This window comes from Schistocerca nitens, chromosome 1 (assembly GCF_023898315.1).
Source record: "Schistocerca nitens isolate TAMUIC-IGC-003100 chromosome 1, iqSchNite1.1, whole genome shotgun sequence".
In the NCBI taxonomy this organism is placed as follows: Eukaryota; Metazoa; Arthropoda; class Insecta; order Orthoptera; family Acrididae; genus Schistocerca; species Schistocerca nitens.
Window position 1 is genome coordinate 460958855 of NC_064614.1, and position 21529 is coordinate 460980383.

Genomic DNA, 21529 nt, shown 5'->3' on the forward strand with positions numbered 1-21529 from the left:
AGTTGTGCCACAAACTTCTCTTCTCCTCAATCCTATTCAATACCTCCTCATTAGTTACGTGATCTACCCACCTTATCTTCAGCATTCTTCTGTAGCACCACATTTCGAAAGCTTCTATTCTCTTCTTGTCCAAACTAGTTATCGTCCATGTCTCACTTCCATACATGGCTACACTCCATACAAATACTGTCCCCCTTAAATTAATGGATAAGCATATTATAAGGCCAGACGAAGGACACAATAACTCTACCGTGATTAATAAGGCAAAATGGTCCCCTTCTCTGTCAACTCACGATTAATTCACGACACACGCAGAGTTGCTGCTGAAACTCGCTCAATTAATATGTGGTGTTTGTCTTTCGGACATTCCAAAAGAACAGACACCATTTCGATCTTGCAGCCACTATGAATCAAGACGTAGAGGAAAAAAAGACATTAGCTGCCAGTGGGGGATCTTGATTTATATGGAGCTGAAAATTTTGTATTCGAACCCGGGTTTTTGCTTACTAGACTGTTGGGCTGACCACTACACCATCTGGAACCAGTGGTCACAACAACCGCACGGATTTCCCTTGCGCGCGTCCTGTCATACTTAAATTCTTAGCTTATACCACACGCTACTGATGCAGTGTCCCTTGCGCATAATCCTCATTACTCTTGGCATATCGCCGGTTCTCGTAAGAGATCGAGCGTAGTGTGCATTTACACTGAAGAGATCATTGTCCATCATCCTTTTAATTAATCTGTTCTTTCAGAACCGCAAATATGCAGTTGATGAGATGACGGCCAATGATCCCTTCAGTGACCACTGGGGCTGGATGGTATAGTGGTCAGCCCAACAGCCTAGTAATCAGGAGACCCGGGTTCGAATCCTGTTCTGGAACAAATTTTCAACTTGCCCCATTAGATATAAAGCAACGTCCACTGGCGGGTAATGTCATTAATTCCATTGTGTCTTTAACTCCCAATTAATTTCTCTTGTTAGTACGCGTCAGCTGTAGGACTGTTTAAAACTGGCTGGTGAGTGCCGGTAAGGGTAGACGCTGGACTGAGCTACGGCGCGTCCGCCTCGTTTCTTGCAGGTGTACGCGCGGTTCAGCGCCTCGGACCAGGACTCGGGGCGCGTGAGCTACTTTGTGAACCGGCGCACCTGGCTGCGAGTCACCGACCTGGTGGAGGCGCTGCTGCGCGTCTCCGACCCGCGCATCGCCAGTCTCAGCGGGCGAATCCTGCAGGGCCGCGGCGTCGGGCGCTCCGAGGTACAGGTACGTACGCCATGGGCTGCTCTTCCTCAGCAGGTACTCACCACTCAGTCTCGTCTCTGATCTGGAGCCCACTTCACGCTTCTTCAATTCAATCATATCACAAGAATGTCTTAGATGCTGCGACGTAAACGCAAATAAGACACTAATCCAAAAGATGCAGAATAAATTTAGCCTACTTCCGTCTGCGGGTTTCGGCAAGCGATGACAATCTTCCCATCTGTTTTAAAACATTTCCTACTATGCCATTATGGCTTCATCATTATACACTACTGGCCATTAAAACTGCTACACTAAGAAGAAATGCAGATAAACAGGTATTCATTGGGCAAATATATTATACTAGAACTGACAACCACCTCTGGCCGTAATAACGGCCTTGATACGCCTGGATATTGAGTCAAACAGAGCTTGGATGGCGTGTACAGGTACAGCTGCCCATGCAGCTTCAACATGATACCACAGTTTATCAAGGGTAGTGACTGGCGTATTGTGACGAGCCAGTTGCTCGGCCACCGTTGACCAGACGTTTTCAATTGGTGAGAGATCTGGAGAATGTGCTGGCCAGGGCGGCAGTCGAATATTTTCTGTATCCTGAAAGGCCCGTACAGGACCTGCAACATGCAGTTGTGCATTATCCTGCTGAAATGTCGGGGTTTCGCAGGGATCGAATGAAGGGTAGAGCCACGGGTCGTAACACATCTGAAATGTAACGTCCACTGTTCAAAGTGCTATCAATGTGAACAAGAGGCGACCGAGACGTGTAACCAATGGCACCCCATACCATCACGCCGGGTGATACGCCACTATGGCGATGACGAATACACGCTTCCAATGTGCGTTCACCGCGATGTCGCCAAACACGGATGCGACCATCAAAATGCTGTAAACAGGACCTGGATTCATCCGAAAAAATGACGTTTTGCCATTCGTGCACCCAAGTTCGTCGTTGAGTACACCATCGCAGGCGCTCCTGTCTGTGATGCAGCGTCAAGGGTAACCGCAGCCATGGTCTCCGAGCTGATAGTCCATGCTGCTGCAGACGTCGTCGAACTGTTCGTGCAGATGGTTGCTGTCTTGCAAACGTCCCCATCTGTTGACTCAGGGATCGAGACGTGGCTGCACGATCCGTTACAGCCATGCGGATAAGATGCATGTCATATCGACTGCTAGTGATAAGAGGCCGTTGGCATCCAGCACGGCGTTCAGTATTACCCTCCTGAACCCACCGATTCCATATTCTGCTAACAGTCATTGGATCTCGACTAACGTCAGCAACAATGTCGTGATACAATAAACCGCAATCGCGATAGGCTACAATCCGACGTTTATCAGAGTCGGAAACGGGATGGTACGCATTTCTCCTCCTTACACGAGGCATCACAACAATGTTTCACCAGGCAACGCCGGTCATCTGCTGTTTGTGTATGAGAAATCGGTTGGAAACTTTCGTCAGCACGTTGTAGGTGTCACCACCGGCGCCAACCTTGTGTGAACGCTCTAAAAAGGCAACCATTTGCATATCAGAGCATCTTCTTCTTGTCGGTTAAATTTCGCGTCTATAGCACGTCATCTTCTTCGTGTAGCAATTTTAATGGCCAGTAGTGTATTAAGAATTGTTTTGAAACAGACCTGAAGATGGCCATCGCTGAACGAATTCGGTTCTCTAAAGCAGCCGACACATGGACCGTGCTTTCGAACGTCAAAGTTTAGTATACCGATTTCGGGGTGCTGTTTAGTCCTCAGAAACGGTGTGACTTGTGCATACGGTACATGTGCCACAACGTGATATACGCCATCGTAGCGCTCTCCAGCGGCAGCTGTCGGCTGTAACTGGCTCGCAAATCACTCTGTTTACGAACTGGATGGGCGTGAAATTCCTACGTTACCTCTGTCAGAACGCACATTTCCTCCCTTGCACGTATGCTAGTCATCTTATTGTGTCTGTAGTATGGAAATGGAAATGAATTCCCACGCTTCTTGACAGAGCTTAGGGGAACGATGCGGGAGACGCTTAACGCCGTACTAGGCAAGGTACTAATGGAGGTCGTTTGCCGTTGCATTCCTCCGACCGTAATGGAGATGAATGATGATGATGAAGACGATACAACAAAACCCAGACATCTCGGGGCAGATGAAAATTCCTGACCCCGCCGGGAAACGAACCCGGGACCCCGTGGTCGGGAAGTGAGAACGCTACCGGGAGACCGCGAGCGGCGAACGTCTGTGGTATACATAAATAAAAATTTCAGTATAAGTGAACATCGTATAAGGCATAAAGGTAAATACCATGTCCAGTCAATAAGGACACCGGCTTATAAGAGTTTCATTACAAATATCGCGATACAAATTTATAGGAGTTCTTCAAATAAAATAAAAATTATTTCATCACTTTCACTTCATTTAGTAAAACCGTAAGGTCATTCTCACTTGATCACTGTTCGTGTTCAGCAGCAGAATCTTTACAACATGTGAAATACATAGAAAATTTCAAACAACTAAGCGCAAAATATGTTACTCCGAGTAGTGCAAGCTGTCTTGTAGAAAGAACCAATCGAACAAACTCATTCCTCAGCAAGAGTGCAATTACATTTACATAACATCTAATATTATAGAATATTCTTCTATTAAACTATAAGAAAGTATCAGAATCGATTATAAACAGCGAAGGTTAGGAAAAAAAGGAAAGATTGTATCCAGTGAGAGGCGAACAAGTAACAGCTCATGTGTTACATTACGGTACATCGACTGTGTACGGCCGGCCGAAGTGGCCGTGCGGTTACAGGCGCTGCAGTCTGGAACCGCAAGACCGCTACGGTCGCAGGTTCGAATCCTGCCTCGGGCATGGATGTTTGTGATGTCCTTAGGTTAGTTAGGTTTAACTAGTTCTAAGTTCTAGGGGACTAATGACCTCAGCAGTTGAGTCCCATAGTGCTCAGAGCCATTTGAACCATTTTTTTTTGACTGTGTACGATTTACCACCATATTTTGGCCGGCCGATGTGGCCGTGCGGTTCTAGGCGCTTCAGTCCGGAACCGCGCTGCTGCTACGGTCGCAGGTTCAAATCCTGCCTCGGGCATGGATGTGTGTGATGTCCTTAGGTTAGTTAGGTTTAAGTAGCTCTAAGTCTAGGGGACTGATGACCTCAGATGTTAAGTCCCATAGTGCTGAAAGCCATTTGAACCATTTGAGCCATTTGAACCACCATATTTTGCATCTTACCATCTCCTGAAAGTTTTAACCTAGATGTGTTATTAACCGACATTTCATTATAACAAATGGTACCAAGGACAATGCGTTTTTGATGGATCTTCACTAATCGGTAGCCTTACTTTCATACTTTCATAATTCGCAAGTTACAATAATTCTTTAACGACCAGTATGACGTTTCCCATCATTTTATTACAACAGCCTTACAATTAACGACGGGCTTTCGAGAGATACGAATATGCTGGTGCCTAGAAATAGCATATACAGAGATGTGGCCTTCAATTGAAAGCCAATACGGCGTCACACGATTCTGTACGTAAAAGAGATGGTGCACGTGTGACACAGGAGGCGTTCTTCCATCTCATTGGTCTACATTAAAACGCACAAAAAATGGTTCAAATGGCTCTGAGCACTATGGGACTCAACTGCTGTGGTCATCAGTCCCCTAGAACTTAGAACTACTTAAACCTAACTAACCTAAGGACATCACACACATACATGCCCGAGGCAGGATTCGAACCTGCGACCGTAGCAGTCGCACGGTTCCGGACTGCGCGCCTAGAACCGCGAGACCACCGCGGCCGGCTTCAAACGCACATTCAGAATATCAGCACGTTGAGAAAGACTCTCTAAAGTGGTTTCTCCACGTTATCACGTCAAAAACTTGTCGTGCTCAACGTTCGAATGCACAGTCCGTGTGTCGTTGGTTTAAGGACCAATTTTTTTTTTTTTTTGTGATCACAGACAGAAATAAAAGAAATTTATTTCAGAAGAATGCCTCTTTTTTGACAAACACAATGTCAGACAACTAAACTACCCATCATAATAAAAATACCTTACTTTGTTGGTGGTTTGTGAATGTGTTTACTTAAGTTCGATAGGGACCAAGTAAAATGAAATACTTTTACTAGTCAGTGGAAGTCGCCTAAATCATGTGTAACAGCGGACTACTCATTCACTTCTGCCTTTATCGAGTTTCGAATGTTTCTTATTACAGCATTTATTGTGCGCAACCCACTTTTGTAAAAGTGCTGACAAAGTAGCAAATGGTGTTTTTTTTAAAAAAGAGATTCTTCCTTTATGTATTTATTTTCGTTTTGGGCAGCAAGACCATGCAGCCAACGGTAGTGTCAGAAGTGTCACGTTTAATTGCAACTTCCACAGAAGAACAGTCATAAGACTGTGAAATACAAAGATAAGTTCGTTATGTAAATTATGGAACGCAAAATTACGACCTAGGGTTTGAACCGAGTCGGTTCCAGAGGAGAATGACATCCACAGCAACTTATAATTGACAGCTGAACGACAGCGTCGTTTACAAATGTAAGATCTTAAAAGTAAAAACTCATATAGACGTCCCAGTTTCCGAACGGGCTGGTTCCATGGGAGGACAAGATCCAGCAATGGTGTTCTGTTCACAGGTAGCTGGGTGGTATCCTGTAAGAATGTTTTTAACTGTGTTTAAGAGAGTCGTTGTGTAACTGATAGTCACAGTACATAGCGTCAATATTCTAGTTTAAAACCCAAATTTTATCACGGTGTATCCTAACGAGAGGGTCTATAAATGTATTCCAACAAGAGGGTCTGTATAACTTTTGATGGCAACTTGTTCGCTGTATGGAGACCACCTTTGTGAGAAGATCAGCTCGGTCATCCTGTCATTCTATTCATACTACACAAACACAAGGTTTCACTTCACATGCAGTTTTCAGAGCCATTCATATGGCACAGAACTTGATACCCTGCGTTAAGGAGGAAAGACGTGCCATGTCCGACCAGCACCACGAAACGAATGACAACACTCAGGTTTGAAATACTGACTTAGCATTTAAATAAAAGTTTGTATTTTCAAAAAGGAGATGACGTTCTTAGAGAGCAGTTCATCCTTATTTTGCTGTGCTTTTGTCCTGCGTCGGCCCATGGATGGCATGGTTATTAACAGTTTTGTCTTGGTTAATTTCAGGTGTGGACGAATGTCCTTCCTGTCACCATCAGAAAATAGATAAGTACAGGCATTTACTTTGCTCTCAGTCCTTCAACCATTCATTTCTTCTATATGCAATGTCCAACAAATCGGTACCAACCAATTAACTAGGACTATAGATGGTATTTCTGGGAGTAAATTCAGAATAGCACCCAAGGTCAAGAAACGTCTACCGAGCGAGGTGGCGCAGTGTTTAGACACTGGACTCGCATTCGGGAGGACGACGGTTCAATCCCGCGTCCGGCCATCCTGATTTAGTTTTTCCGTGATTTCCCTAAATCACTCCAGGCAAATGCCGGGATGGTTCCTCTGAAAGGGCACGGCCGACTTCCTTCCCCATCCTTCCCCAATCCGATGAGACCGATGACCACACTGTCTGGTCTCCTTCCCCAAAACAACCAACCAACCAACCAAGAAACGTCTTCCAACGACGCTACAGACAGTCAGAATTATAGGAACTAACGCCTGCACCTAATCCACACCTGAGTTTGTACACAGACAGACAGCAAGAACAAGTTACCACAGCATTCAGGACCTCAGGCACCGCTCAAGACAACATTTTGTCTGTGTACATTTCCCCTCTGAAGTCACTGGCCGCTATAACTTAGACGCTCTGTAGCACCGTTTCTTTACACAAGTTCGTATCATGAACTGGTCCCTCAGACGCACATTGCAGTGTGCTGAAGTTCACGATACCGTTTTCTTACTGTCTCTGTATTATACACTGAGTTGACCAAAGTCACAGAATAACGACATGCACATATCCAAATGGCTATAGTACCGCCTACAAAAAGTGTAAAATGACAGTGCATTGGCGAAACTGTCATTTATACTCAACTGGTTCACGTGAAAAATGTCCGACGTGATTATGGTTGTACGACAGGAATTAATAAACTTTGAACACGGAATGGTAGCTGGAGGTAGACGCAAGGGACATTCGGAAATCGTTAGGGAATTCAATATTCTGAGATCAACAGGGTCAAGAGTGTGACGAGAATACCAAACTTCAGGAATTGCTTCTCACCACTGACAACGCAGTGGCCGACGGTCTTAACGATCGAGAGCAGCGGCAAAGTGCCAACAAATAAGCAACACTCGGTGAAATAACCGTAGAAATCGATGTAGGATGTACGACGAACTATCCGTTAGGACAGTGCGGCGAAACTTTGCGTTAAATGGTTATGGCAACCGACGACCGACGCGAATGTCTTTACTACTAGCACGACATCGACTGCAGTGCCTGTCCTGGGCTCGTGACCACATCGGTTGGACCACAGACGACTGGAAAACCGTGGCCTGGTCGGATGGGTCCCAATTTCACCAATACAACACTCGGTGTTGCTCACAGGAAAACATCCCCAACAGCGAACCACCATAACCAACCACAAAACATGAATGGACTTGGCTTGGGGCACTTGAAACCACTACTCAATTTTGACATCCTGGCTCGGTGAACCACGAAGTTCGTAGCTATCAGACAGCTCCACACACGCTCCGACACAGCGCAGGGACCGCCAGCGGACACAGCCGACTGCACCACGCGGAGATAACATCCCTGGTCCGCAGCAACCGACCGACTCTCCGCAGACCCCCAAGCCGGAAACCATATGCACAAAACCAAAGATGGTACACGGTGCAAATATCGATACACATCGCTGCTGCCACACTTACAAGGAAGAAGAACATCGGCATAACCGCAACAATGGCGGTAAACCAAACACAGATAGACAGCCAAGTTCAAATGGTTCAAATGGCTCTGAGCACTATGGGACTCAACTGCTGTGGTCATAAGTCCCCTAGAACTTAGAACTACTTAAACCTAACTAACCTAAGGACAGCACACAACACCCAGCCATCACGAAACAGAGAAAATCCCTGACCCCGCCGGGAATCGAACCCGGGAACCCGGGCGTGGGAAGCGAGAACGCTACCGCACGACCACGAGATGCGGGCCGCCAAGTTCACGAAAACGCATAGTTGTGAGCACGGCTCACAACCTACAACTATTTGATCCTGTTTACTCTATTCATACCTTGGTCCTTCTCTACAGTTTTTGTCCCCACTCTACCCTGCACACTAAAACGTTGATTCTCTAAGGTCTCATGATGTGTCCGATCGACTGATTTCTTCTTTTAGTAAAGTTGAGCCACAAATTTCTTTTCTCCTCAGTCCTATCCACTACCTCGTCATTAGTTACGGAATCACCCATCCAAACTTCGGCATTAACTGTAGCACCAAATTTCTAAATCTTCTGTCCTCTTTTCGCCTTTACTGCTTGTCGTCGTTTCATTTCGATACAAAATTATACTACAGACAAAATTAGCAGAATCCTAAATTTATGTTAGATGTTAACAAATTCCTCTTTTACGGAAATGCTTTCCTTGCTATAGTGAGTCCGCATTTCGTATCCTGTCTACTTCGATCATCAATTATTTTGCTACACAGATAGCAAAACTCATCTACATTATACTGCTCAGATTTGCAGTTAGCTCTTTCACTAACAAGTAATTACACAGGTATGGTTCAATATTATTCATGTTCTTGTTAGTATCTGTAGTTTACCTATATGGCTCCTTAGTTAAGGACGTTGATATTTGGATTTCACATACATTGATTGGTTTATTCCTAACGTCTGCGTTACGGGTGTTTCCATTGAAAGCGCCCTTTCCTGTAGGAATAAATGAGCTTCCCTTGTATACAAGTGACTCAACTGCGTTGCTTCACTTTCACGTTGTCTTTCAAGGTCTACACTGCGCTCCTACTTCATCACTTTACCAGTGTTTTTCTAGAATATAACAATACACATTTTGAGAAACGTCTCATATTTTTGTTTGTCCATACATTATTGTGACTAGTGTTATCAGGTGTTAAAAAGATAGAAATTTATCGATGATTGAAACATTTTATTTGATGCAGTTTACTTGCTGCAATGAGTGCGTTACATTTAACAGATTGGCCGACATTTTATGTTTGATACCTACTTCCTGTAGGGGCTGTACATTCATTCGAACTTTTCTGTGCATGCCTCAAGTTTCAATATTCTACTGCCTCTCTGTTTTCAGCGCAAACTGTCATGAATGTACAGTATAATGAAGAGTCCGCCTGAAGTACAAGTTTATGCTCCATTGACAACGTCGACTGTATTAAAAGACAGTTTCTCTTCACCAAACGATGCTGGTTCTAGAGGGTTAGCAGGGTAGCCTGTATGTAGTTCGGAATGAAAGGTAGGACGCAGTGCCTGGCTAAAGATCTACAGACTGCCCGTTCAATTGCAAGAGACGCATCCGCTAATGGCTGCTGTCTTGTTTTGAATTCCGGAGTGGCCGGCAGCTCACGTAACTCAGACATGCTTGTAATGTGGATGTTATGTGTCGTTTACGGTAGGTGCTGTCACCGACGGGTAGGGTGATCGGCGCCAAGGAGGTGCGCGTGGGCAACGACAAGGTGTCCATCACGCGCCTGCAGGTGCGCGTCGTGTCTGGCCTGCAGCTCTCCATAGTGCCCGACACCGCCGTCGAGAACGGATACGTCGCTGAGACCTCCGTCACGAGGAAGCTGACTGCCCAGTACCAGGTAGGACTCTCCAGCTGTGCTCTTATCAAACGAATGCAGTCTTTACGAAAATTCTCAGAGGTTGCTGGTCTACATGTATATTTGCAGTACACATTTCTATTTAAGAATTAGCGGCTTCACTGTGAACCACCATGATTAAAAATTGAATGTTTTTTATATTTCGATTCATAATATGTCATATTTTATATTATATTGACATCAATGATAACATCATTTTCCAAGATTTTTGAGAAGCTGGTGTGTTCTAGAATAGAATCTCACCTTAGCAACAGTAATATTCTGAACAAATCACGGTTCGGCTTTCAGAGGTGCTGCTCTACTGAGAACGCCATTTACATGTCCACTCGCCAGGTTTTACAAGCATTATATAATAAAGTAGCACCGACTGGTATTTTCTGCGACCTATCTAAGGCATTTGACTGTACGAATCACAGAATCCTGCTAGATAAATTGATATTTTATGGGAATAATAGTATAGCCAATCAATGGTTAACGTCATATCTAACCAAACGAATACAGAAAGTTAGTAATACAACCAATATAGTCCGGGGACATAATTTCTTCTGTTTCTGTATGTATGCTTGGACTGATTACAATACTAGTGTCATCTGCAAAAATAACTTATTCTGCTTGTTGTTCAGTGGGCGGAATATCATTTACATACAGCGTGATGCACAAAGATATGCAAAGATTTTAATATTTTATTCTACAACTAAAACTAAAGAAAAATGTTCACATAAACGTAGGTCTGCAAATATTTAGTTACCGAGTTACGGCTAATAAAAAGACTTTGCCTGAAATTTAGCAACTTCGCTAATATGAAGCCATCGTAAAACTGTATGAGGTTAAAGTAAAGCACTATTTCTATTTATTTTGTTGTTATTGATCTGGTAATATAATAAAACATGTCCTAGACGTGTATCTGCAGTAGTTTTCCAGAACATCCAGAGAAGCAAAGAAGTAATTTTTTAAAATTTTTAATTTTGTTAACTACTTGGCCCAATTTGTTTTTTAAATTCCAGACAATTGCACAAAGTTTTCAACAGAAGTTGTAGCGAATTTAATTTCGGAACATTTCCTCTCTCGTAAATTTGAAAGGCATTCCTATTTCATAACTAATCGACAAACTACAACAGTCACTGTGTGGTTTCACTTAAAACACTATTGTTATTATGTTCTTTCACTGAACAACACAGAAAACTAACTCACTAACGGTTGCCAACAATGACATAAACGTTTTGACATTGTTAATGGAAAGTAAACAGAGTTCCTTGTTTCAAAATTTTAAACATGGCTGAAGCAGCACCTGTTGAAAATCTTCACGGTAAATGATAACTGCCAAACAGTTGCAGGATAAAGATTTATTGAAATCCTTGACCATGGTTTCGGTATATCTAAATATACCTTTATCAGAAGCAAAAATACATCCTGCAGTGGAGATACATAAAAACAATCGTGCCAAAGGCGTCGTCTTCACACTGGTTCACAGGCTAAGTACTGATGATATGCCGTGTTAACATCGACCTTCTCTTCATACTTATGCTGTACAAATGGAGGTGTTTCACCCATAAAATTATTTTGATGCTATTTCCCAGAACTTACGTATTTTCATTTTTACAATTATGTCTTGAGAATTTTTCCTCTACATTGCACGTGACCCGATAGCAAGAAGCCACTGGAGTCAACCACATGTGAGTGAAATTTTCTTTCTCATACTCTACTAAAGGATGTTATTGTAACGATGGAAAATATCAGAGTCAGTATGGCATCTTCAAACTCAATTCCTATAGGTAAAACATAACCGATTTTTTGCTGTTCCTATTACGCGGAATGCAGAGTCAGCTCGAAATTGCCACACTGTTTCAACTCTTCCGTAATTACGAATTAGTAATTACTGGGTTCATTGATTGTAGCTAGTTGCGTTTCACAATCTCTCTTAGCTGACCTGAAGAAGCTAGACGTGAAAGTAGCTTAGGCGCTGGTTTCCTAAAAACATTTCATAGGCGTATAAACCACGAATGTCAGTATAGCGATGCAGAGAAGCTAATTGCATTCTGACAATCAGCGCAGTGCTGCCGCAGAGCGATGATGAAACAGCGATTTCCCTATGCAGTCACTTGCTCACAACTAACCAGGGTGGCACGCGCACTTACTTACTTGCTTGCCTTGTCCTTTATTTAGCGGTACAGAGCTTCTAGTTCACTCTTTGCTTGGGTGGCTCTTAATTCTCCGTTTCAGCTGTGGTAAATGTGTAATTCTTAGAGAAATATGCCGTTAAACAAATTTTAAAGGCACGCACAATTTTGATGCCTACCGCTGCTCTCTCTCTCTCTTTTGGTTGAGTCCATTATTTTAACTGCCGTCTCCCATCACAGTTTCTATGTAATGCGTCAATCTCGATGGATGTATTTCTCCTTACAAGGGAACCTCCCCATCGCACCCCCGTCAGATTTTGTTATAAGTTGGCACAGTGGATAGGCCTTGAAAAACTGGACACAGATCAATCGAGAAAATAGGAAGAAGTTGTGTGGAACTATGAAAAAAATAAGCAAAATATACGAACTGAGTAGTCCATGTGCAAGATAGGCAACATTAAGGATATTGTGAGCTCAGGAGCGCCGTGGTCCCGTGGTTAGCATGAGCAGCTCCGCCATAAGAGGTACTTGGTTCAAGTCATCCCTCGAGTGAAAATTTTGTTTTCGCAAAGTTATGATCCGTCCGTTCGTTCATTGACGTCTCTGTTCACTGTAATAAGTTTAGTGTCTGTGTTTTGCGACCGCACCGCAAAACCGTGCGAATAGTAGACGAAAGGACGTGCCACTCCAATGGGCACCGAAAACATTTGCTCGCAAGGTCATAGGTCAACCGATTCCCCCACCGGACAAGACGTCTGATATAATCTATACGACACTAGTGACGGCATGTGCGTCACCTGACAGGAATATGTTGTCGACCCACCTAACTTGTACACTTGGCGAATGGGTAAAAAGATTCTTCTACCTTGCCCGATTTAGGTTTTCTTGTGGATGTGATAATCACTCCCAAAAAAGTGATGAAAACATAAGAGTTTGTCACAAACTGCAACAAATGAATGCAACAGTTTCATAGTCGCACAGTTTTCCCTGTGCTCTGTCAAAACATATGTTTTTAACGTTTTCAAATTTTTCCGTGTGTAGACCGTCAAATCCTGCATGTGTCCAAGCAAATCTGAACATGTCCTGGAATTCTGGAGAGCGAAGTCGATTATGTTTGAGTGCCTGAAATTTGATAATTGTGTGATAAGAAAAAATTAAAACTTTTCACTCGAGGGAGAATTGAACCAAAGACCTTTCGTTTCGCAGCTGCTCACGCTAACCACGGGACCACGGCGCTCCTGAGTTTATAGTATCCTTGATGTTGCCTATATTGCGCATGGACTACTCAGTTTGTAAATTTTGCGTATTTTTTTCATAGTTCCACACAACTTCTTCCTGTTTTTCTCGATTGATCTGTGTTCAGTTTCTCAAGGCCTATCCACTGTGCCAACTTGTAACTAAATCTGAGGGGGGTGCGATGGGGAGGTTCCCTTGTTAGAAGCGCTCTAGCAGCTGTCCCGTCACTGGTTACACGCCATTCTAACTGCCTGACATTGAGCCTCGTGTTAAGAGATGTCGCATCACGTTCATCGAGTACGTTTATTGATTAAACGAATAAATAATTTATAAAATCTTCTAGTTAAGGTGACACTATTTTCTCTGGCATGATAAAGGAATCCAACAGTGGTTAAATTTGTCAACAAGGACAACGATTTTTTAGCATTCAGTATATGGGATTCAATATTAAACTGAAACGCAGTGAGGTATTAATAACGCAAATAAGTGCTTTCAGAGGACACTGCTATTTCATAACTTCGATAAAAGTAATTCTCTTTACCAATTTCTTCTTCTATCGCATTATTTTCGAGAGTCACCAACAAGGTGCATACAGCAAAATTCCGTGGTCCTGCGACATATACCATGAACATCGTAGGTTTAGCGACACCCATCAGGCAGCTGTAACTACGAGAATGGCGACATAACCGGCCGCAGAGCTGCAGGAGCCTCTTCATGCAGATTAGCGTCATCCACACAAAGCCACCTTTTTTCACAGCCACTGCCACTGCAGTGAAAAAAAGGTGGTTTTGTGTGGATGACTCTAATCTGCATGAAGAGGCTTCCCAGGTGTGCGGCCGGTTATGTCTCCATTTTCGTAGTTATAGCCGCCTGGTGGGAGTCGGGTGCGCTGTCCATGGTATCTGCCGCAGGAAAACGGCATTTTGCTGTATGCATCTTATTGGTGACGCTCCTTCTGAATAATGACCTAAGTTCCCAAAACTGGTGAAGAAATTAAACTTCTTTTATGCAGCTGGTTCTTTATTATTTCGTTATATACAATTACAGTTGCTGACGATGGTTAAAATACTAAAAGTAATTTTGGCAGCAATACACTTTGCGTTTGCAGTTTTTGTGCCATAGCTTAGTTTTTATTTAGCATATGGCGCTCGAAGTACTTGACAGAAATGTTACGCAGTAAAGCGTTTCATGGCTCCAGGTCTGATCATTGAGGCGTCAGATAATGATCTGAACGTTGATACTCGGCGTATCACATCCAGGGGAGGCAGGTTTTTCCCTGTGTGGAACTGACGAGTTTGTTGTTGATGCTGTTTTGGGGGGAGGAGACCATCGGTCTCATCGGATTAGGGAAGGACGGGGAAGGAAGTCAGCCGTGCCCTTGCAAAGGAACCATCGCGACATTAGCCTGGAACGATTTAGGGAAATTACAGAAAACCCAATCAGGATAGCCGAACGCGCGACTGAACCGTCGTCCTCCCGAATGCAAGTCCAGTGTGCTAACCACAGCGCCACCTCGCTCGGTAACGAGTTTGTCTTTAGGGACTCCCACATGACGGAAGGTGCTTTGCAGCACCTGTTGACGAGTAACTTTTCCCAATACGGAAAGCTTAAAATAATTCGGAAGAGCATTACCGTGCCAGAGAGCGAAATTATGATTAATAATTTTCCAGTTTTCTATAGATTTATTGCGCTTGTAACTGCTCGGTAGACGAGAGGTCTTCGTGTCGAACCGGAGAGCCACTAGCTAAGTTGAGGTGATGGTCAATTAGAGATGGACTCAACGACGTCTAATTGAAACCAACATATTCCACTTATTTCTGTGGAATCTCAACCAAAAGAGGAGGTGCAGTGATAAGCACACTGTACTCTCATTCACGAGGACAGTGGTTCAAATCCCTGTTTGGGTATCCAGATTTAGGTATTTCGTTGTTTCCCTCTATCACTTAAGACAAATTCTTGGACAATTTCTTTAAAAGGGCGCAGCCGTCTCCTCCACTACCCTTCTTCAAGCCGAGCTTGTGCTCCGTCTCTAATGACTTCCTTCTCGACGGGACGTTAAACCCTTATGTTCGTTTTTCGGAAACTTCATGTGTATGTGTGTTTCTTAAGATGTTAACTTATTAACTTTGATTTATAATCTCGTTTATATTCGTGGTGATTTTGGATGAAGTTGTTTGGACTTAAATTTGGTGTGGGGCATTGGCAAGTTGAACCTTGTCTCGTGGCTGAAAGCAAGGCTAACGACGCTTACGAAGACTGTTTTGTACATGTATCAGTCACGAAACTAATCTGGTTTTTCCAGTAAACGTTTCCTAGGTAATGCTGAGAGTAATACGTCGCTTATTATTTCCTGCGGGCCGAGAGCGCTTGGATTCTAGCAGTGTTCGGAAGTCAGATTTTGCGGAATAGCACGATCCATCCGAAGACGAGATGAAGGAATGTGTTACTGTTGGTGACCTATTTTACAACCCGTACTGCCGGCCGCTGTGGCCGAGCTGTTCTAGGCGCTTCAGTCCGGAACCGCGCTACTGCTACGGTCGCAGGTTCGAATCCTGCCTCGGGCATGGATGTGTGTGATGTCCTTAGGTTAGTTAGGTTTAAGTAGTTCTAAGTATACGGGGCTGATGACCTCAGAGTGCTGAGTGCAGAGTCCCATAGTGCTCAGAGCCATTTGAACCAACCCGTACTGCTGTTATAATGTTCCTACTTGTCTTCAGTTCCCGCAAACCCGGGAACAAACGTCTGACTAAGCCAGCCACGTGGTTCAGGCTACTTGACTAATCCGCTCCAGCTTCCTGTGCTCGTATACTCACGAAATAGTTTCGTTAGAGGTGGCCAGCTTCACGTCTACCTGCCAGTCACTGCTCTTACATTGATTTGAGCCCTGTGACAATCTGATTGGCCTCACTTTCACTTCTGATCCCTACCCCGGACGGCAAGCAATGCACCTTGGTCTCCACTTAACTCTCATTTTGTTTTTTTGCTACAACATCAGCAAATCTCAAAAGAGTACAGTCTTGGGATAAGGTAACAAAACAACAAGAGCCGAATAGTCACACACAATCAAACAGTTCGTTTTCCCCAAATACAACAGAGTGTATTTGAATTCTAACTAACCTTGCCAAGTCCACTTCTTCGATCAATGACTTCTTCTTGTAGCTTCAGATACAAAAAGTAACACTAGACTATTGCCAAATAATGACTCCTGTGTAGGATTCCACACTACACTGTTGCCTTCGAAAACCCGATGCTCTGGTAAAAACCTGTAAGATGAAAGCATATGTGATGTCGGATGGGAGAACTTTGCTCATGTCGGACGTAATTTTGTGTACCCTACGTAACATTCATCTTACATAACATAACTGACGACACAACGAGTTTTACTATAATGAATGACGACAGGCACAATCTGGATAACTTTTCATTTTCCTTATTTTATTTATTTATTTATTTATTTATTGATTTATTTAACCTGGCAAGATTAGGGCCATCAGGCCCTCTCTTACATCTAACCAGGCATTCTACTTATTTTACATTCATATGTTTTAGTTGGCATGTTAAACTACATCTAGTATAAAAAGTGAAATAAACAATTAGGCCGGCCGCGGTGGTCTCGCGGTTCTAGGCGCGCAGTCCGGAACCGTGCGACTGCTACGGTCGCAGGTTCGAATCCTGCCTCGGGCATGGATGTTTGTGATGTCCTTAGGTTAGTTAGGTTTAATTAGTTCTAAGTTCTAGGGGACTTATGACCACAGCAGTTGAGTCCCATAGTGCTCGGAGCCATTTTTAAACAATTAGAAAGGTACACCTGGAAAAATACATACATATAGAGTTTATATTCTTAGATCACAAGTACTGTTATAACTAGACATTATTGAAGAGACAGATTTTAGATAGGAGTGCTGGCAGCAGGGAGTATGAGGGAGACTCATGGTGAAGGGAGGAGAAGAATAGAGAGACATGATGAAACATAATTAAGGAAATATAAAGGAAAAGAAGATTGCGTGGCTAATAGAGATAGATGAAGAGGAAGGCATCTCAGGAGCAAGATAGCTTTGCTATTTGACAGATGAGAGGATTGCCCTTGTACATTAATTTTGTGGAGAACTTTATGAGGATGATAGTAGGAAATGCTTCAACTTCTTAAAAGCAGCAGGAGATTGAATTTTGCGGAAGGTAAGGGGCAGTTTGTTCCAGAGGCGGACAGCGGCAACTGAGAAGGAGTTTGCAAAAGTTTTTGTTTTGTGAGTGGGCACAGTTAGGATACCAAATAAGAGTGACCTCGTGTTTCGATTATGATGACATGACAGGTTTTTATCTCTGAAGCAAGGTACTGGGGTGCTTGCGCGACGAGGAGTCGGTGGAGTAGACATAGAGTGTGGTAGTCACGCAATTTGTCCGGCCGCAGCCACCCTAGCTCGGAGTATGAAGCACTAACATGATCATATCGGCGAATGTTGCAGGTGTAACGCACACAGGCATTCATGGTTAGCTCTAGCCGTCTTTTGTTTTCACTACTCATGCCTTGTTGAATCACATCACAATAGTGGAGGTTCGGTAGAACGAGTGCTTGCACGAGCTGGCGTTTCAAGTCCTGTGGAAATATGTTCCGAAACTTTTTGAGAGCATAGAGACAAGCAGACGTCTTTCGGCACACTGCGACTGTATTCTCCGCCCAGTTAGGATCACCGGTGCTATTATATGTCACAGGTCTTCTTCTTCAAATTCAGATGTAGTTGCAGCGAATCGTCGGTCGATATCGCTGAAGTTTCATCCCGATGACAAAATAAGATTCACAATAATTAGATCTGGAGTTGAAGATGACCTGTGGCAAAGGTCGAAATATTTAATTCGAAGACACTTTAGTAATCCAGACGGTTTGTCTTTCACTATTAAGCAAATAAAAACCAGCTCAATCTACACAGCACATTGTGCACCTTGCAAAACGTCAAAAAGCGGACTCAGCCCTTCGAAATGATTCTTGATTTTGAGTGTTCCGACTGGATATTCCATCAGGAACAAATACTCCCATTCGTTCTTCTGCTTTCAAGCTGCCTGATAGCAGCATTTATCGTACTATTATTTACGTTTTCTTTTTTGTATTCTCGAAAGTGTCTATTTACATTTCGAGAAGAGCATAGGTAACCATGCTACGTCATCAAATCACATTTATCTTGAGGTAATACCCCAGGCGCTAAAGGCTTTATTTAAAAAAAAAAAAATACCGACGCGCCGACCTCCGTATCTACCGTTGAAAATCCACATAAATGCCTTTCACCCGCCTCCTTCACAGAACATTATCGCTCGACTAAGTCGGCCACATATAGCTTACTAATATAATGAGTGAGGCGGCGAAGTGATAAGACTGGATGTTTATTCTGTGGCGTCAGAGATTCAGATCCCGATCAGACCACCCAAGTTTTCCGAGATTTTCCCAACTCGCCGAAGACAATATAATGACAACTGCTTTAAAAAGGATATGGGCGATTTCTGTCTCTACTCGTCTCCGGTCCGAACATGTACTCTACCTCTAGTGACCTCGTCGTCGACGGGACATCAAACCCTAACATCTTTCCTTCACTTAGTGTACGATATACCACTTTCCGAATTAAATCCGAGTCGTATGAAAACTCTTCCTGCCAATTAGAAAATAACTTGTTGATACAGGCCGTGTGTAATGGTGATGCCGCAATGAAGTTATGTACTGTATGTTCTCCGTGAGGATGACCGTGAGACAGTGTTTTGTCAGATGAGAGATATGAGCGACGGTCGTTCGTGTTGCAGGAGGGCCTGCTCGACATAGACATAGAGTTTTCCGACGGGACGCGGACGCCGCTGCGCGAGGTGGCGGTGTCGGACTACCACCTGCTGGTGGAGAGCCTCGACCCCGAGGTGGTGGCGTTCGCGCCCATGGTGACGTCGCCGCACCCCCGCGTTATCGCTGTGGGGGAGGGCCGCGGAGACCTGCTGCGCGTCGCGCTGCTGCCGGCTGACGCCTGCCGCGGGGGCGGGGGCGCCGTGACGCGTGGGCGGCCGGCCGCGGGCGGCGCGGGGGCGGCGCCGGCGCCGGCGCTGGCGGCCGCCTCGGCCTACGTGGAGGTGGACTTCTCGGGCAGCGACCTGCCGCAGCGGCCGGACCTCGTGCAGAACGACGGCGGCCCCGGCGTGGGCGGCGGCCTGCCGCTCGGCTTCGGCCCGCGCTCCAGCCGCGACATGGTCGCCGACGTCCCGGACATCTCCATCGGTGAGCCGACGACACTCGCACTACCGTCATCACATGCAGATTTAAACACTTTGTGGAATTATCCTACTGTTCGGGAAGACGGTAAAAACTGTAGAAATAAGTCTTTTCCCAACAAAGCCTTAATGTCAAACATAATCACTACAGTTGACTGATGAATTTCACGTAAATAATGTTCCTACGTCCCTGACGTAATACTGCTGAAATCAAAATGTTCCCTTTTGTTGCTGGTGTCATCGCCATGGTGCGCAAAGTAGACACGACTATACTCACAGAATATAAAAGCTACTTCCAGCCGCATCTATACCCTGCAGTCCACCTTGTGGTCTGTGTTGGATGTGTACCACTATCCGCATTTGGGAGGACGACAATTCAAATCCGCGTACGGCGATCCAAATTTTGATTTCCCAAAATTTCCTTAAATCATTCCAGGCAAATGCCGGGATGGTTGCCTTGAAAGGTCACGGCCGATTTCCTGCCCCATTTTTGATACAATCTGAACTTCTGACCTCCTTTCGACGGGATATTAAACCATGATCATCTTTCCATCTCTATTGTCACTTCTCCACGCTTCAGGTTCCAATGGTGATGCTGTGACGGAAGGACAGTTCAAATGGTTCAAATGGCTCTGAGCACTATGGGACTCAACTGCTGTGGTCATAAGTCCCCTAGAACTTAGAACTACTTAAACCTAACTAACCTAAGGACAGCACACAACACCCAGCCATCACGAGGCAGAGAAAATCCCTGACCCCGCCGGGAATCGAACCCGGGACCCCGAGCGTGGGAAGCGAGAACGCTACCGCACGACCACGAGATGCGGGCGGAAGGACAGTTGTTGGCAAACCTCCACGTGATCTCGAATCTCTCTAACTTTACCGTTATGGTGTTTCCACGAAATAGGCATAGGAAAAGCACTGTGTTAGATGACATGGGATTAAATTGGAAAAGTCGATGTCTTGGTGACACGCTTCTTTATTACAACCGATGAACAGTTTCGGCTCTACAGCACTCATCCGCTATACCCACTACAGTCAAGTGAAATGGAAAGAAGACAAGGATTTCTGGCCAGACGAGTGTAGGGTAATATCAACAGCAGTAGAAAGTATTATAAAGGGAGTAGGATTCGTTATGAATAGGAAGGGAGGACATAGTGTGAGTTACTGTAAACAATTCAGTGATAGAGTTGTCCTCATCAGAATCGACAGCAAATCAACACTGACAACGATAGCTCAGGTATACATACCAGCGTCGCAAGCTGAGATAAAATACATGACGATATTGAAGGGGTAATACATTACGTAAACGGAAATGAAAATATAATTCTCACGGGGGTCTGGAGTGCGGTTGTTGGGGAAGGAGTATAAGAAAAGGTTATGGGAGAATATGGGTTTCATAGTAGAGAGAGAAAGAAGACTAATTGAGTTATGCAGTAATTTTCGGATGGCAATAGCGAATGTTCTGTTCAAGAATAACAAGAGATGTACTTGGAAAAGGCTTACGTATATTACATCATGGTTATTCAAGGGTTCCGAAATCAAATACTGGATCGTGAGGCATACCCAGGAGGAGATATAGACTCAGATCACAATTTAGTAGTGATAAAGAGTAGGCTGAAGTTTAAGAGACTAATTAGGGAGAATCATCGCGCAAAGAAGTGGGGTACGTAAGTACTAAGGAATGTAGGGATACGTTTGAAGTTCTCCAAGGCTATAGATACTGCGACACAGAATAACTCATTTTATCACAACAAGATGTACGTAGCCTCAAAATACGCAAAGTGGTTGGATAATAAATATATAAATTTTATTTGTTAAAAGGAATTCTTTTACATGTTATAGAGCTGTCAGAGAGGTTAACTGCCTCTGGTAGAAAAGACATATTTTAT

At 44.2% G+C, this 21529-nt stretch overlaps 1 protein-coding gene across 1 annotated transcript in view; it reads left to right on the forward strand.

The window, feature by feature from the left end:
- LOC126253668 (transmembrane protein 132E) overlaps nucleotides 1-21529 on the forward strand; it is a 415203-nt gene that overhangs the window by 358809 nt on the left and 34865 nt on the right. The window contains exons 10-12 of the mRNA XM_049955226.1: nucleotides 1083-1265; nucleotides 9841-10029; nucleotides 19185-19644. Of these exons, the coding sequence (XP_049811183.1) occupies nucleotides 1083-1265; nucleotides 9841-10029; nucleotides 19185-19644 (832 nt within the window). The remainder of the gene's footprint in view (nucleotides 1-1082; nucleotides 1266-9840; nucleotides 10030-19184; nucleotides 19645-21529) is intronic.